Source organism: Protomyctophum parallelum (genome assembly GCF_964188405.1).
Source record: "Protomyctophum parallelum genome assembly, chromosome: 4".
Taxonomy (NCBI): Eukaryota; Metazoa; Chordata; class Actinopteri; order Myctophiformes; family Myctophidae; genus Protomyctophum; species Protomyctophum parallelum.
In genome coordinates this window covers 38,147,442-38,166,070 of record NC_139700.1, presented here as the reverse complement: position 1 = coordinate 38,166,070, position 18,629 = coordinate 38,147,442, and the positions used below count along the sequence as shown (strand labels likewise).

The following is an 18,629-nucleotide window of genomic DNA, read 5'->3' as shown; positions in this document are numbered from 1 at the left end:
TTTCCGGTGACATCATCCAAACGCGTCACCAACACAGATTTACTTTATTTTGTAGTGCCAAGTTGCCAACACATTAATCATCTTTCTGCTTTTTTTGCAATGCTGCCCTGGCTGGCTTGGCTGGGCACTCCAACGAACACAATTGGTAACGTTCGTGGGTGAGAAGCTAGAAGGAGAGATTGTTTTACTGTATTTTGTTATTTCACTACTAGTGACTTTTACATTAGTCTGTTCAGCAGGCAGCAGAAGTTGGATGGATAATTTATTCCTCAGCACGTGTTGGGCTGTCCTGGTGAAACTCCTCCCTGTCAGGTATAATGAAGCCTCTAGTATAGTGACTCCAGGTGTATCATGATTCATGATGGCACATGATCACATGGCAGCTTTCAAAGGCTGCCAATGACATACAGGTACCAGAAAGTGAAAAACCACCACTGCTTGTCTTGTTGAGAAACATTTTATGCATTTATCAAACGAAAATGGAACTGTGTTTTTTTCTTTTTATCAATTCAATTGATCACTTCAGTAGTCAGATCTGATCGATCACCAGATCTGATGAAACTGAGGTGGTTGGTTGCCCATCCCTGATGTAGATTGTAGTGACGACTAAAAGAGAGAAATAGATAATGAAAATGTCAAGTTCTATGTTCACTATAATGTGACACTCTTTAGATATGAAACTCGTTTCACAACAAACAAATTATAGGCACAGGTGTTTGTGTGTGCTCGTGCACACGTGTGTGTTTGTTCTTTAGATATGAATCTTAACCTCCTCCAGTGATTTCATTTCACAGGAAACAAAACTGAAATGATTGTGTGTGTGTGTGTGTGTGTGTGTGTGTGTGTGTGTGTGTGTGTGTGTGTGTGTGTGTGTGTGTGTGTGTGTGTGTGTGTGTGTGTGTGTGTGTGTGTGCGTGCGTGCGTGCGTGCGTGCGTGCGTGTGGGTGTGTGTGTGTGTGTGTGTGTGTGTGTGTGTGTGTGTGATCCCACAAAGTTGCGTGAGTGCATTTGAAATGTGCAGTGCTAGGATTTGTGGTAACAAGTTTTTCTACTTCTGTATTTTGATTTCATTAGAGGGAGAGAAAGATAGAGTTCTAGATAATGGGAAACAACATAACCAGACCTGTTTTTTCCCTATTAAACTAACCTTGACATTTAAGAGGTTTTTTTAAATAGGATTTCTTTTGGCTAACTCTTTGGCTACAAATATGTTCTCTGAAAGCTGAAGTGAACAGTGAAAATCCCTTTCATTGTCAGGCATGCCAAACCACAGTTAGTTGGATAAACATTTGTTTGGGTCATTTCATTTGTAGAGCCACCATTCCCATAATAGGAAGGACCTTGGGAGCTCTGTTCTTTACTCACAGGACTGTGAGTGTCAAATTAATTGTGCAAAATATTTTTGGTTGTGGCCACAATTGGTCCGTGTTTGGGGGAGAGAAGCTGAGCGGGGTGGTTGATATTTGTCACTGCACACACGCACGCCTACAGGCTTGGGCGGCACCTGTCAGCAGAAAAGGTTGGGCAAGAGAAGTAGGACAGAGGTGCTACTTCCTCCCGGTGGGGGCACCTCACTGGCAGGTGAGCCAGTAAGGTACGACATGTGACAACCCACAGACAGTGTGTGGGGAGGAATTAACTGGCATAACGTCTAAATTGGGGAGAAAAAGTGTGTGTTAGGCTGTGCAACAGTGACACTTGGTGGTGAACAAACGCTAAAACACAATTTTTGTGCTTAGACAGACAGACCCAGGGACAGACCCAGGGACATACATAGCTGTCTATAGGAGTGGTTGCACCACTCAATAATTCATCTATTCTGCTCCCAGCAGTAGTGCTTGTTCCTTAATTGGGACTACCGGTAAACAGTATTTTCCTAAAGGGAATGTCCCACCTTCTACATGTGTTGTAAACTTTTAGAAACTTTATTTCCCCAGCTGTATTCGAATCCACTCAGACAGGGAAACACTAGTGTTCCATGGCACTTACAGGGCCAATTTCCTGCAGGGAAGCTGTCTTAAGTCGGAAGTCCTATGACTGTAGGAAGAGCCGGAGGTTGGGTTCCTTACTTCCTTCCCACAGATAAACAGGGCAATAACTTGGATAATGATGTGTCTGTGGTGGTGCAGGAAATGCTATCTCCTAACAGTCTTTCCTGAGATGAAAGGCCTTGACTCTGGATAATACAGGACAGCACAGCGACTTAACACACAAACAGGATGTAACGGGCAGAATAGACAAAGTAGGGATTATATGTACAGGTTCTCCATAGTGAAAACACATGTGCCCATATAAAGGTAAATTCATAGGATGCCAACGATGAACCTCTGCCCCAAACTTTCCAGAACGGCCTGTTATAGCGCCACCAGGAGGCCGCTTTGTGCAAAACAAGTTTTTGCACAGTACACCTACAGATTTTGTCCAAACATCGAGCAAATTGGTACACAGTCTCTCTAGAGCCATTCAACGAAACCGGTCTTTCAGATTTCTCAGACTCCATCCTGATTGGTTAAGATTGGCTTTCAACTGCACGGATCTGTGGATAACTTTGTATGCCAACTCCCTAGAGGCCAAGGAAAAACCTTTGCCTGGAAATTTGTGCCAGAAGGGCACTTTTTCTAGTTATGGTTATGATTCAGTTTGGTAAATGGTATGATAAATATACATAAGAACGGTCCGTAACAATTCTCAATCTCCACCATTGTTGTTATATGGCCTTGCTCATTGTGCTAAAGAGGGTCACATATTCAGTGTAGTAAGAACTTCAAACGATGTCCCCCTGTTTCTTCTATTTCTATTTTGTTTCCACTCTTTGAGCATCTGCTTGTCTTATTTGTGATTTAGACTTCCCACAATGCCACATTGTTCACTTTGCTTATATGAAGTAAAACAAGAGATTGATATAGATATATATTGAGATGGAGTGAGTGATTACGAGATATGGAACTTAAAGAAAGAATAACATGGACATGTACAGAGAGATTTACTCTTCATTTAAATAATGCCTGGTAGAGTCTTGTGTGTATACATGCAGATAGTGGTGTTTGCGTTCATGCTTGGTGGGGGTTGTTTTTTGTTTTATTGGGGAGTAAAAAGACGCAGGATGTTTTAGTTCTGTCGCCGAGGTGCCAACCATGATCTACTATGTGGGAAATACAGAGCAGGACCACAGAATTACACCCTCAGCCGTACTGAAATACTTCCCTTTCCTACAGCAGCCGTCTAAGAATCCTGGTCCTTATCGACTCCTACGGCGTAGCTTCATATTCAGCGTAGGAGGAAGTCTGCCATTCAAGGATATATAAAATCTGGGTCAGATGTCTTTTTTTAACCTGTATGACTGACAGTGCGGTGGGTGAACCAACAATTTAAAACTCGGCGACCGAAACCTCGACTTCCTTGACAATTATTCAAAATAAGGGTTAACCTTTTTGGAGCAGTGCTTTCCCTGCCTGCTGGATCCGCAGTGTTAAAAACACAAGGGTGTGACTTTAGATTACTGCTCTTATCTCCATCTTTTGGAAAAACAACTGCGGTATGGCCCAGTGGTTTGGATAGTACTGTCCTGTAATTGGGAGGTTGCGGTTTTTGACCACCATGAACCCAAGTGTTAAAGGAAGGCTCTGTCTTTGAGCAAGGCAAGCACAAAATCCCAGTTACCTTGATTCCTTGGTGACCTCGACCCCTGACCAACTTTTGTGGATGTGGGGAAAGTGAGACAGTGAATGCATGTCTCTCTCGGAAAACAATTGTTAACAATAGAATCCCTACCAGAGACAGGCAGGATAACCGTCCTCGGGACAGAATAGCACTCTTAATTTATCGCTTCTGTATCTCGGACACTAATCCCATCTTTTTTGAATGTCAAGAAAACACTAAATCCCTGTAAATTCTTCATGTGTCAATTGATTAATCTTGCTCTCAGTAGGAAATCACTCATAATCGCTTGTGGTTCCCATCCCAACACCACCAAACCGCATTAGTTCCATTGAAAGGACAAAGTGATCTTTTGTATAGGGGTCAGCAGAGAATCAACCTCACTCATTGCTTCTCTGTGTTTTCCCCCTGATCACTGACACTAATGGCGCCCAGAGAGCTGCTGAGTCCAGACAGCAGCGGCGGTGGTGGTAACTGTGTGGAAGCATCCAGCATCTGTTTTGTGTTTTACGGGTGTGATCTGATGGCTTGCTCAGCTGTTCCATGGCACGGTCTGTCTGACTCGCAGGCAGCAGTTTTCCTCTCTCCGTATTCAATAACACAGCAAAGTAACTGCCGCTGCTGCAGAGGATGTGGAGAGGAGAAACAAAGCTATTAGTTTAGCTTTAGCTGAACTTTCCTAACACACAAGATATTTAGATATTTCGCACACTGTTAGTTTTGGTTTGTTAAGTCTACAAAAAGGACACAATAACACTCTAGACCTGTGCATATAGGACAAGCACTTAGCTTTGATGATTAAATAATTCACATAATAATAATAACTAGACAAAGTGCCAATCGGCACAGGTCTCCACCAGGGCAGGTCAGGTTGTGGCCTCATGGTGGCGCTATAACAGGCTGTTGAGGAAGATTTGGGCCGGAGGTTCGTGTTCGAGGGATGCAGGTACAATGTTTTTCCATGTGTGCATACATAAGTTGTATACAGATCGATGCAGTTATAGCTAAAAACAGGAATTGGCCTGTTATAGCGCCACCGTGAGGCTGATTTTGAGGGAAAAATTGTGGCATGTCGTCCTCTGCCTAGTGAAAATGTGCGTGTATAATTTAACGGAAATTGCACACTGTGTTTGTGATTTGTGGCCTTTTTTCGAAATGGACGAATCGTGTGAGCTTTGGAAGCCAATCTTAGCCAATCAGGATGGAAGATGGGAAATGGTGGCGCTCCGTGTTGATCACATGACTATGGAGATAGTGTATACCGATTTGCGTGAAATTTGGATAAAATCTGAAGGAGTAATAATAGAAAATGTGTTTTACATATGTCGGCCTCCTGGTGGCGCTATAAAGAGCAGATGTGAAAAATTCCAGGCAAAGGTTTTTCCTTGGCCTCTAGGGAGTTGGCATACAAAGTTATCCACAGATCCGTGCAGTTAGAGGTAAAATCACTTTTCGGCCAGTTATAGCGCCACCTTGAGTCTGAGTTGAAATTGTTCATGTGGCATTTCGTCCTGGGCCTAGTGGGAATGTGGGTGCACAATTTCAGGGAAATCACGCGATGTGTTCATGATTTGCAGCATTTTGTTTGAAACTGAGCACTCCTGTGAACTTTGGAAGCCAATCTTAACCAATCAGGATGGAGTCTGAGAAATCTGAAAGACCGGTTTCGTTGAATGGCTCTAGAGAGACTGTGTACCAATTTGCGTGATGTTTGGACAAAATCTGTAGGTGTACTGTGCAAAAACTTGTTTTGCACAAAGCGGCCTCCTGGTGGCGCTATAACAGGCCGTTCTGGAAAGTTTGGGGCAGAGGTTCATCGTTGGCATCCAGGGAGTGTGTGTGCAAAATTTGGCATCGATGGGGTTAACGGTGGCCGAGATTAGCTGCTCACGGACGGACGGACGGACGGACACACGGACGGACGGACGGAGTGCATAACATACTCTCCCCACATGCCTTCGGCCTGGTGGAGACAATAATAATATAACGTAAATAAATAATGAGCAAATCAGCTTTATAGAAATAACAATCTGTCATAGTGTCATCTTGAAGCTATATTTCCCCTGAACTGAACAGACTTCCAGCTGTTCAGTCATTGAATGGCAGCTGAATTCCTGAGCTGTAGTAAATGTTGGAGCTTTGATAGATGGACCTGGACAGGGTGGGATCATTTGCTTTCTGGCTCTGGGGAGCATGGCGCTGAAACCCGAGTTGAGATTTAACCACTTGAACCCCAGCATGTTGATGTTTTTCAGACCTGAATGGAAGTGAAATAAGTACTACAGGCACAAAAAGTCTAGAATACCTTTCCCGATCTTTCCAGTGACTATGTTCTCGAGTTTCATTTTCTTGGAATTTGATTTAGAGGAAGAAGGAAATTATTATTAATATGAAAACATTCTCTTTCCGTAGCTGACTACTGTGAGGTGAACGTGTGCAGCAATGGAGGGACATGTGTGACTGGAGCTGGAGCTCCGTTCATCTGCATCTGCCCCGATGGCTTCACCGGAGACAAATGCAATGAAACGGAAAGCGGTAGGAATTTCCTATTGACATTGAAGTTTGTCTTAGACTCTTAGTACAGTTGAAGCTACAAACTCAAATGAAAGCTTTTCTCAGACACATTTTTCAGATTCATTTTCATTTTGTAATTTTTATCCCACGATTTCGTAACCCTTTTTTTTTTTTTTTTACCCGGTGCCAATTGCCTAAGCTGTAACCCTGGGCGCTACTCTCCCTCTGCCAACCTGGGGAGAGCTCGAATGTCAACATGCTCTCACATCCCAATAAACAGAAATGTCCGCTAAACTTCCTGTCCAACTTGGCTCTCCTTTCTTGTTCTCCTCTTTCTCTCACCTCTCTCCTATCCTCCTCTCCTATCCTCCTCTCCTATCCTCCTCTCCTCTCCTCCTCTCCTATCCTCCTCTCCTATCCTCCTCTCCTCTCCTCCTCTCCTCTCCTCCTCTCCTATCCTCCTCTCCTATCCTCCTCTCCTATCTTCCTCCCAGGACCCTGCACTCCTAACCCCTGTAAGAACGATGCCATCTGTGAACTGACCGGCCAGTCTCGCAGAGGCGACGTCTTCAGCGAGTATGTCTGCAAATGCCAGCAAGGCTTCGACGGAGTCCACTGTCAGAACAGTAAGTCTCTCTGCTGTTTATGAACCTCCAGTGTGAAATTAATAGGAGTTTAGGTGAGGGGTGTCAACAACTCTCCTAGGTCTGTAGACTCCTCTAGTTCAGTGGTTCCCAAACGCTGTAGCTCGAGACCCAAAGGTGATGTAGATCTGCTATTTTCACTACTTGTATCTGCTATTTTCACTACTTCCCTCTAATTCATGGATTCAACAATATATTTGTATGTGAGTTTGGGGGATTTTTGGTGAATCTCTTTTGAAATAATAATATTTAAAAATGGGTATACTCCACCCAAAGGATGGGCCCAATCCACTGTTTGGGAAACAGTTCTCTGGTTCTTTATACACCTCTAGGTCTAGAAGAGACTCATGTACATTTGTACACGCCACGGTATGGTATTTCTGTAGGCTTGTGTTGAACGTGGTGTGTTTTGTGTTTGTTTTGTGATACTCTTTAGGTATCCAAGGGGCTGACTTGAGTGTGCTGAAAGGTAAAAAAACAAACATGAAATGACTGTTGAGAGAGATCTGCTTGTCCTTGACTTTCTGGTCCCTGTCTCTCCACAGATCTATCTAGCTGCTCTTTGTTCTCATACTGTAACTGCATGTCGGGGCAGAGCACTGTGCACACGCACTTGCATGCACACGCACGCACGCACGCACATACACACACACACACACACACACACACACACACACACACACACACACACACACACACACACACACACACACACACACACACACACACACAATTTACAATTTAGGCATTTAGCAGAAGCTCTTAATCCAGATCGATTTACATTAAGCAAGAACAAAAAGCCAATACATCACATACATAAAAAGTAGTTATCATTAATCATACGTAAGCTAAGAAGAGTGGAATATCTATATAATGGAACTATGCGTGTACAGTATAATTTATAGTGCTATGTCTACATAAAAACGTCGGGGCTAGGGTAAGTGCTACGGCCATGATGGAGTCTGAAGAGGTGGGTTTAAAGACTACGGTGGAAGGTTGGGAGTGAGGCTGCAGTTCTGATTGTAATGGGAAGTGCATTCCATAGTTTTGGAGCCAGAAGGGAGACACACACACACACACACACACACACACACACACACACACACACACACACACACACACACACACAGCTAACCCTAACCATACCCTAACTTGAACCTCGAGCCTAAAGTTGTAACAGTAAAGTAGCACTTGACACATTCACTGCCATTGAGGAGTCGACTATAGTCGTCCATTCAAATCCAACAGTTCATTGCCATTGACGAGTATAGTGGTCGATTAAGGTTTTTTATTGTTTAAGTTAGATTGTGCTCGTATGCAACGTATGAATGGCTAGGTTGTCAGGTGACCGATATAACCAGAAATGAACCGGAAGTGAAAGGTCCGCCTCGATGTAAACAGATTTACTCAAATCCGCTTGTCTCGAATTCTTTTCCCAGATTGCGTTTTCTTTCTTCATTTTAAGTTTTTTAATTAATACCTAGCAGGGGAGTGTGTTAAGGACACATACTTTCAGATGTCTTTCTCTTTAATTATTTTCTGCCTCGTTCCTTGTGAGGACATGGGAACCACAACAGCAACACACACATATACGCACACACATGCACACACACTGTGGGAGTCAGCAGTATACTCCCCAAGGCTAGAGGCAGGCTCAACAGGGAGCTATTGTGGAACTTATCAGTTCAGCCACAGGCCTCACTGAGATAAGGTCAAAGCCTTGAGACTTTGAACAGTAGGCCACTCATGAGAGAGGTGCATAGGAGAGGCATGAATGGATCAAAAGTAGCAAACACTGTCTAACGTGTAATGATACATTTATTGCAATGTTTAGGTTTTATACATTTCACACTTCTTTGCCTGATCTAGATCTAGCATTGAAACATCACAATATATATCTCTTTACAGAGAGATGCATTATCTGCTCAGTGTTGGGCAGTAGCTAGCTACAAGTAGCGAAGCTACATAGCTTAACTACATTTATCAGTAGCTTGATGGTAGCTTCACTCCTTTTGAACCAAGTAGCGTTTTTTGTAGTGTAGCTATTTTTAGACCCAAGTAGTGACGTAGCTTTCAACAAAAGCTATAAGTTACAAATTGACTGTTAAATAAAGTTTTGTGGGGGAAAAAATCCATGATTGGTTGGTTTAGATAAGAGTCTGACAGTTATGTTGTTAAGCAGCAAGAGGATCCCACGCAGCAGCTGTCCTTTGGCTTTTATCTCTAGCACAACACAGTGAATTACTCACCTAATGCTGCCTGCAGGTTCCATGTTTAATTCCAGTGTGTGTAACCTACATTATTGTCTAAGTGAAAGTTTTCATATTGTAAATTTGATCGCTAACGTGGTTTAGCGAAGTAGTACTTTGACAGCTCATTCATCGTAGCTTGTTTACAAGTCAAACGGACTTCTTGTGCAGAAACTGCCCCATCAAAATAAGAGCCACTTGTATTGATTAGTCAACACTAGTTTTATTTCTAAGTCTACCTACAGGACATTAACATCTCATTTAAGTGCCTGTCAGCATTCTCTCAATCTGAGTATCCCATCCTCAAATATTCGGTAAAACAGTGCCTCCCCGAGGCACTGTTTTACCTAGTGACCTGGGTCAGCTAGTCTCAGCTGGTGCGCAAATGGCTAGGCTGTGGCAATAATAATAATTAAAACAAAAGAACAAAAAAGAACTAAAATCGTTAATTTTTTGGAACCATGAACTTTAGTTCAAAATGTTGAATTATGAACTGAATTAGTTCCTTTAAAGGTATATTCAGTGATTTCACTCAAAAAACCGTAGGTTTCGTTTTTGGCTGTGGGACCCAGCCTTTCGTCCAATCAGGATAGAGAGTTAAAAACAAAACCTAAGGTTTTTTGACCCCCAGGGGTTAACTGGGGACGGGGAGGAACTCCTTATATGGCCAGCACACTCTATAGTAGGGAGTATTATCACAACAAAACAAAAAAATAAGTGATATTTGAATTAAGTGAAATCACTGAATATACCTTTAAAAAAAATTAACTGTGAACTGAACTATAGTTAATAAAAAAAAGAACTTTCCCAACACTGAACACATGAATCAGCTGGCTCCTGACACCGCAAGGTACATTAATACAAGTAAATGTGAAAAAGTTGACACCAAAAGCCAGACAGAGGGCTTGTTTCCAGTTTGTTTTTTAATAAACAATCAAACTCAGCATTTTTGCCTGCCTATTAGGCTATTTGTTCGGTGGAAACTTGATCATGAAGTTGATAAAAAATATTTAAAAAAAAGTAGTGTCCATGTAGCTAGCTACTTTTGCCATGTAGCTTATAGTGTAGCTTGCTACAATTATCTGGGGATAGCTTCTTTGTAGTTGAGCTATATTTAATAGAGAGTAACTGGTAGTGTAGCTTACTACATTTTCCAAGTAGCTTGCCCATCACTATCTCTACATCTGCCAGGAGATCATTGTCACAGGGAATATATTTTCTATATTTAACAGGAGACTTGCACAGCAAAAACCCTGTTTATTTTTAGTGTCATCATCCAAAGTTTCTTAATCACTTCACCCAATCTGACATTCACTCTTGATGAATGTAATGGGACTATGCCTCATAATAATTATGGAGACAGCATCGTTGACAGATGTTTGAGGTAAGAGTTGAGCGGATGCCTCCCATCTCCGGCGGAGAGATGGTCCTTGCATACCAGATACGTGTTACTCTGCACATTCCTTCTCCCAAGCCACACGCCTACTACACCAGTTAGTTATGGTGCAACAATTTATCATGTCATTGTAATTTATCGTGCCCCCAGTCTGTACTTAACCCACTTTGGGCAGGAACCCCTTTTGTTTTTTTAAGCATTATGTTATGCTATTGAAAAATAGCAGATCCACAAGCTCATAGCGCGGCACCGAGTGCCGCGCTACAAGCTTGTCGATCTGCTATTTTTTATTTTTTTATCATGAAAATGTGGCGAACATTTTAAACTTAAATCTTTGCTTCTGGAGGGTCCCTGGAACAACATATTTTGAGATGGGGTCAGAGGCCAATTACATAAAATTTTTGGGGGTCCTTGACATGAAAATGTTTGCGAACGACTGAAAACTGTCTTAGAAGGCATTTGTAGAATCGTCCTCAGGTCTAAATGGGTTAAATACGCCTCCGACATTCCCGTATGACTTGTAAGTTCACGGCCAAGTTTCTCCTGAAAACACAGTTTATGATCATGTGTGTTTAAGCCACCGTGCACTCAACTGCCACAATATGAAAATATGAAACGTTTCTGCCACTCATCTCTCTGTCATCAAGTTTATATCCAAATGTTGCACATATTTTGAGCACATTTCCAAAAATGTGGCTAAAAAAGACAACATTTTCTTTCTTTCTTCAGTATTTACAATGTTCAATAGCCTACTTTTACTACATCTCATGGGCAAATATTGGACTTTTACTGTACTACATTACTGTAACCAGTTCAGCCGTATATACATTTCAACCATTTAAAAATGGCAGGGTACTGAAGGTCAAGGTTAAGATACTGCCACTATTGTGGCACCACACAACTGTCACTATGGCTGTGAGAGTCAGCTTTGCCAATGTGGTGTGTTTTTAGTTGGCAGTGAGGGAGTCTCTACCATCAGTGAAATGAATATTCAAGAGATATATGGGTTAAATACCTTAAAGCACTTTTGGAAGGCATTACATGGTTAAATGTATTCAATTTAATGTATATGTAAATGTCAGATCACCTCCAGGCTAGAGCTTTTACACTAATTAGTTGAAGGCAGAGGTAGCACGAGTACATGAGGAGCTGTCAGTACTACAGCTGGGAGAGGCTCCCTTCATTTACCTTTACTGATGGCTGGCCTGTCGGCTCTAATGCTCCCTAATTATAGTGTCCGTGTGCGTGTGCGCGCGCGAGCGTGTGTGTGCGCGAATGTGTACGTGTGAGAATGTGAGAATGCTGCTTGCATACTGTGTAGTGTAATTTCCTATTTCTATACTCACTTATCATCACTGCTTTAATTAATTGATTATGCAGTACAATGTGCATGCCTTCTTGCATGCATCAAACTGTATCCTAATTCTTCTTAATCAGGTTAAGCAAAACTTGATGAAGATGTTCGTTTCCCTACCCAAATCCTTCTATTTAGTTGGACATAAATCATTAACTAAGGCTTATTTCGGGTTTCTTTATGTGCACGTGTCTGAATACATTAGCCATGTGATGTAATGACTTCACTGATCCTGACTTTGGAGTAACATCGTTATGTAATCTAAAATTGGGTTACTGCTACTGATGCTGTGCATGTTTCAAACACATCATTGCCACATAATTGGATTGTTCCCGGTATGATTGTGTGTCTTAGTGTAAACCAGCTCTGTTTATTACAGACACAACCACACATGCACACACACACACGCGCATGTTCAGTTTATCCCTCCAACCAGTAGAAAGTGAGCTCTGGACGGCCATTATTAACGTCAGTCCCTGTGCTGTTGCCGGGTGGAAAACCACACAGAGCTGTAGCGGTGAATGAAGTGTCACAGTCAGGACTGTCCTGTCAGCTGCTGCTGTACCTGGTCAGAGAGGGTGAAAGTCACAGAGGGAGGGGTGGGTCACTGCTACCTGGATGGAATGAGGGAGGGAGAGAAGGAAGAGGGATAGAGATGGAGAAAGAAGGGAAGCTTTATTTGGCTCAGTGGATGCCTGGATGGGGACCTCAGTGGATGGGGGGAGAGAGAGAGAGAGAGAGAGAGAGAGGTGTGAGTCTATGACCTGTGGTTGGCTGCATTATTACAAAAAGGCAAAGTGAGGAGAAAATAAATGTAATCTGATTACTATTGTGAACTGTGTGTAGGACCACGGATCATGAGCATTAGGACACTTTGGCAACCATATTGATTTGACACCCATGCCCATAATGAACAGTGACTAAAGAGAGAATGTGTAATAAACTACACGGCATGTTGTCAGTCAGAGCAGAGCAGATGGCTGAGTGAGTTTTGTTTTCGTTCAGCCAGATTCTCAAAGCAGATTAAGGCAGCAGTCATTATTACTTTCTGGTATATTGAGGACATCAGCTTGTGTGCGTGCGCGCTGTACTTGATTTCAGTCCCTCCCAGGATGTTGTGGTGGTGTGGGCTGACTGGGATCCTTGCCCCCTATAGGGTGGTGTGTGTGTGTGTGTGTGTGTGTGTGTGTGTGTGTGTGTGTGTGTGTGTGTGTGTGTGTGTGTGTGTGTGTGTGTGTGTGTGTGTGTGTGTGTGTGTGTGTGTGTGTGTGTGTGTGTGTGTGTGTGTGTGTGAACCTGTATTATGTGGTACTGTACTCCAGGAATAATGCTGTTTACTAACCTGTTAGGCTGTTGACAGTGTGTATTTACAGAGCTACGTACTTAAGCCTCCTTACCTAGAATCACAACAATAGCTGGAGAAACCTGAGCATGATGACTTGAGCACAGAGACCGGCACACGTCATCCCGTTTTAGTCATCTGGAATGTTTTTACATTTGGTCTTAGTTTTAGTTGACTAGATACCAGAAGATTTTAGTCAGCATTTTTTTCTGCATAGTTTCAGTCGACGAAATCAGTCTGGTCCTAAATAATAGACCTATAGTACCTCTCGTGTCATGGGTTAGAGTCTAACCCGTTAGACTATAGAGCCTCCTTACACTCATGTGTTGTTGATGGTATTTTATAGACTTGTTGTCAACCAACGACCACAGTTAACACGCTGTCCCTTAAAAACCAACATGTTCTTGTTTTTGACCAGACAGAAATCTTTTAAATATTATCTGTAATGGAGGAACGCTGGCGTGTCATCCAGGATAATTCCCACTCCGACACAAATAACACTCAAGATGTTTGGGTCATCTATGCAGTGTAAAAAGCCCAGGGAAAAGTAAAAACAAGCAGGAATTTCACACTTTTTATCTAGTTATGTACTTCTACACACCAAGACATCTGTTTTGTGACTGTTGTGAAGCTATGTTGTTGGCGGCGTCTATTTATATGTTTGTCCTATCAACTCAAATTACATTTACAACGCTAACATGAATAATGTGTGGTCGAACTATGTGGCAGTTAGCTGCCCTCTGCAAGTAGTACTGTATTTATGTAATAGATGACATTCATCTTTCAGGTTTATGTTTCTAAAATAACCTTTTCAGAACATTCTGTGACTCACCTCTGGGCAGTGGTGTAAAGTAAATATGTACAATGTTGAGGTATTTCTTACTTTACTGGAGTATTTCCAATGTTCAATTCAATACTTCTGCTCCACTACAAATCTTGTACTTTTGTAGATCTGCTATTTTCTAAAGAATTTTATAAAAGTACACATTCTACATGAGTACTTTTAATTTAGGTATTTAAGTAATTTTTTATGCCGATGCTTTTACTCAAGTAAATCTTGTTTACAGGGCATATTCTTCTTGTAACAAAGTATTACTTCTACATTGTGGTATTGATACTTTTACTTAAGTAAAGTAATGTAAGGTCTGAACTAGTGACGGTACTTTCCCAGTGGACTGCAGCCAGTCTCTAGACCAGTACACATCCACATAGAAAATTACACTTCTCATTCATGTAGATGAATGAGAAGAGGCCTTGTGGCCAGTGGTGGGAAAAGTACTGTTTTACTTAACCTAAAGTATCAACACCGCAGTGTAGGAATACTCCGTTACAAGGAAGAAATCCAGAATTCAAAGTATTGGCATCAAAATGTACTTAAAGTACCAAAAGTAATAATTATACATCTATAAGAATCTTTAGAAAGTAGCAGATCTACAAGCTCACAATACGTTACAATGTGACACACTGTGAGCTTGTAGATCGGCTATTGTCAAATGGCCAAAATGTATATATGGCTGAAGTGGTTAATGTATATGTTTTGTAATAATAATAATAGTAAAAGTACAATAATTGCTTTTGAAACGTAGTTGAGTAGAGATAAAAGTATTGGAAATTGGAAATACTCAAGTAAAGCATAAAATAATAACTACTAATTGTACAGCACAATGCCACAATGCAGGCCTTAATGTGGCCTTAATGTGGCAGCCATGCTGGCATGGGGCGCCCCCTCAGTAGCCTGTGCCACACCAAGAACCTTAAACCTGAATGGACTTGAGGGTCAGGAATATATAATTACCTTTTTTGATGTTGCCATTGATTAAAGAAAGAAACCAACCAATGACGCACACAGTCTTAACACCACAATGCGTTTGTTTGATCCTTTTTAAAGAAATGCACACGCACACACACACACACACACACACACACACACACACACACAGGCCCAGCCAACACAACAGAAGGAGAACTATGTAATTTCTCTATTTTCACCCAGGTTAAAAAAGGGAAACGAAAATCCGACCATGAGAACAACAAAGACGAAGTATAGTTAACAGTACAGTCAACGAACCGTAAAAGTGTGTGTATGGCTAGGACTGGCTGGGTGCAGGAAGAGGAAGTGATGCATGAACTCTATTCTCCAATCTGAGACTTAGAAAGGGCACCGGTTATTAACAAGTAACTCTCCATTTTAAGACACGGTCAGCAACAACTTCCCAGCCCTATACAGACAGATTGCAATACACAGAAATCCTCCATGGGGTCGCTACAATTTACAGTATAACAACGATTGTTCACAGACACATGATTGTTACGACATGAATATACAGGACACGTATGGGTACAGTACAGTGAAGCTGAATATATTATACATACTGTATGTACAGTACAGGGTGGCAGTGGCTCAGGAGGTAGAGCAGCCGCTTGGAAACCAAGGCTCCCTTGTATTGAGCAAGACACTGATCCCCTAATTGCTCCCGATGAGCAGGTTGGTCATCGCCATCGGTGTATGAATGGGACGAATGTATGAATGGGTGTATGCGTGTGAATGGGTGAATGTAAATGTAATGCACAATCATTGTAAAGATTGATTGAAAAATCATTGGATAAAGGTGCTTTATAAATGCACCATTTTACTGTATATTATTCAGACGGTTCACTGTTCACACCCTGCTCTATTTGACGTGATTTTATACCGCTCTGTTAGCTGCTCTGTTTTTCAGTTCTGTTTTTCATTTCTTTAAGCATGTCATTTTAACCATTCACAATGCACACAAAACTCAGATTTTATATAACTGTTGACATTTGTATAAGCTCGATATGTTCTCCACCTTGACGAGAAGCATTTATGCCATTCGTAGTTCTATCCATTCATTGCTAATTTGTAATCATGCACCTTACAGCATGTACGTTGGACTTTGGATATTTTATTTGGCTGTGCTTTCCTGTTTTTTTTTAATGTGCTCTGTGTTCATTTCTTCTTTCTCTTTTTTTCCTATTGTAACTCTTCCAGTAACTGCTATTTGAGAGCTAGCACAATAATTTTTCACACAGTCTTTTAACACCTGTAATCTTGTGATGCATGTGTGACAATTAAATTAATTCCGATGACAGTTCCCAGATGACAGAATCAGAGCTCCCAGATTTGTAAAGAAATGTTGAACCAATCGACCTTGGATCTGTATCGATCAGGATCAGATTTCAAACAGGCTAGAGTTGGATTGGCTTTTCACATCATGCTGTGTCACTGCTGATATTTAGTGTGTGTGTGTGTGTGTGTGTGTGTGTGTGTGTGTGTGTGTGTGTGTGTGTGTGTGTGTGTGTGTGTGTGTGTGTGTGTGTGTGTGTGTGTGTGTGTGTGTGTGTGTGTGTGTGTGTGTGTCATTGTATTTATTTACCACATACTGTATCTGTAGCAACAGACAAAACAAGCAGATTACTTTAGCCTGATGCATAATGGTCTAATTGGTTTGGAATGTTTTTTAAATGCAGACCTACCAACAAATAAATAATATCAGAGATTTCTAAACCATTTCTCCTAGAGCTAAAACAACACAAACAAACTGCAGTATATGGCACTAACAAACATAACTTAAACCTCCACTATGTAATCTTTTTAGTGAATACAGTTGTTTTTTAACAAGTAATTACTGTATTGTAATGATTGTAGAGTATGTATTTGTATGCTGCAGGGCGGGTCCTTGGTGTCCAAGACAAAATTCTCCTTCGGGAGACAAAATTGAGTATAGTACGTTAATACAATATAACGAACACAACTGAGGTGGTTGTAATTGTTCTCCCTGTGGTTCTATTGAGCGTTTTAGATCCTGTGTGGGCAACTGGTTCACAAGTGGTACTGTCTGATGAAAATTCAGTTTCTCCCCCGAGTAGCTCTGTGAGCTCAGCGGTGACACTTTCAGTGTTTGTGGGACGTACTGTAGGTTTAAGGATTGCAGTTTTAACACACAATGCTGTATATATTTAAACATTCACTCACAACTCATGCTAAGCTATCCCAGGGACAGTGCACTGTATTGGGCTTCTCATCCTGCACTGCTCCTATTATATTTTAGTTGAATTGTGCTGCTACTTACAAATAAATATGTGGATTAGATCCAGAGCAGGACAGCTGACCAGGTTGTGCGTCTGTCTGTCCAGGTGGTCAATCAAACAAGCAGCTGACACTTGACTCTGTGTTATTGCTGTTTTGTGTTTTCACACTTCTGTGTGTGCAAGTAGTAAATCTGATGGTAAGTTGTCATCAATATGTCACGGATACATGTGTCCGTGGCAAAGATTTGTTCTTGTTATGTTGATCATAGGACTCAATTACTGAATGAATGTCAGGTTTCCTTCAGAATAGGTATGACACTGATTTACTACGACACAATGGCACATTAGGAGTCTATAGGATAGACTTTTCAAGGACACCCATTTGGTTCCATTTATACCACATTTATACATACAGACCACCTTTGAGGAACCCCGAAGGTCCCTTGACCACTTTACTGTACTGTACTTGTGTTTCTGGAAATAATTAATGTCAGCTTTTTTTTGTAGGTCCATGGCAAACATTTATTTATTTGTTTGTATGACATAGAATTTTTGTGTGACATAGAATGACGAAGTAGGGCATTCATTTTCGAAATAAATAAATAAATAAAATACAGAGATAAGAGGTTTCTGCCCAACAGTAGGCTATATGCAACCCCTGGAGTGAGGGGGAAATATAGTGGCCCTCTCCATCATCAAAGTTGCCATCATGCCTGAACCGCAACACCAGTAGTCCGGGCCACTGGGAATATTTTAGTATAATATTTGAGAATTCACTGTCATAAAGTGAGGTAGCATCTGCCTACAGTATGTACAGTCGACAGAGATTCATAATAATCACACCGTTTTCACTCCTTTAATTCTCTGCTGTGGGCATTTGAAAATGTATTTTTAGAAAAGTTTCTATTTAAGGAGCTGTGTTTTTCTACCTGTTTTGCGTGTGTGTGGTGTGTTTCCCATAATGCCTCATCCACATGCACCTTGAGCAGAATATTATTTTTTATTTTAGCTTTAAATTAAGTGACATGGTTCATTAAATACATTTTTTAGCCACACATCTGAGTAAAGTACATTTACTCAAGTACTGTACTTTTTCTTCTTTTTTCTGTATTTTCCGTAATTTCTGTAATTTTCTGTACTTTATACTTTATAATGAACTATTATACTTTTACTCCACTACAATTATTTGAAAACTTTACTATTTTCTTTGTAGACTACAACAGTGTGTGCTACAACACATATACCGGTAGTACATCAACCACAATCTTTTTTCTGTATTTTCCGTAATTTCTGTAATTTTCTGTCTTTATAATGAACTATTATACTTTTACTCCACTACAATTATTTGAGAACTTTACTATTTTCTTTGTAGACTACAACAGTGTGTGCTACAACACATATACTACATCAACCACAATCTACA

At 41.2% G+C, this 18,629-nt stretch overlaps 1 protein-coding gene across 4 annotated transcripts in view; it reads left to right on the top strand.

The window, feature by feature from the left end:
* mfge8b (milk fat globule EGF and factor V/VIII domain containing b) overlaps positions 1-18,629 on the top strand; it is a 43,679-nt gene that overhangs the window by 8,933 nt on the left and 16,117 nt on the right. For 2 of the 4 annotated variants that reach the window (XM_083763863.1, XM_083763862.1), the window contains exons 2-4: positions 6,070-6,192; positions 6,666-6,797; positions 7,252-7,284. In XM_083763863.1, the coding sequence (XP_083619989.1) occupies positions 6,070-6,192; positions 6,666-6,797; positions 7,252-7,284 (288 nt within the window). The remainder of the gene's footprint in view (positions 1-6,069; positions 6,193-6,665; positions 6,798-7,251; positions 7,285-18,629) is intronic. The other 2 variants (XM_083763864.1, XM_083763865.1) reach the window with 1 other exon arrangement.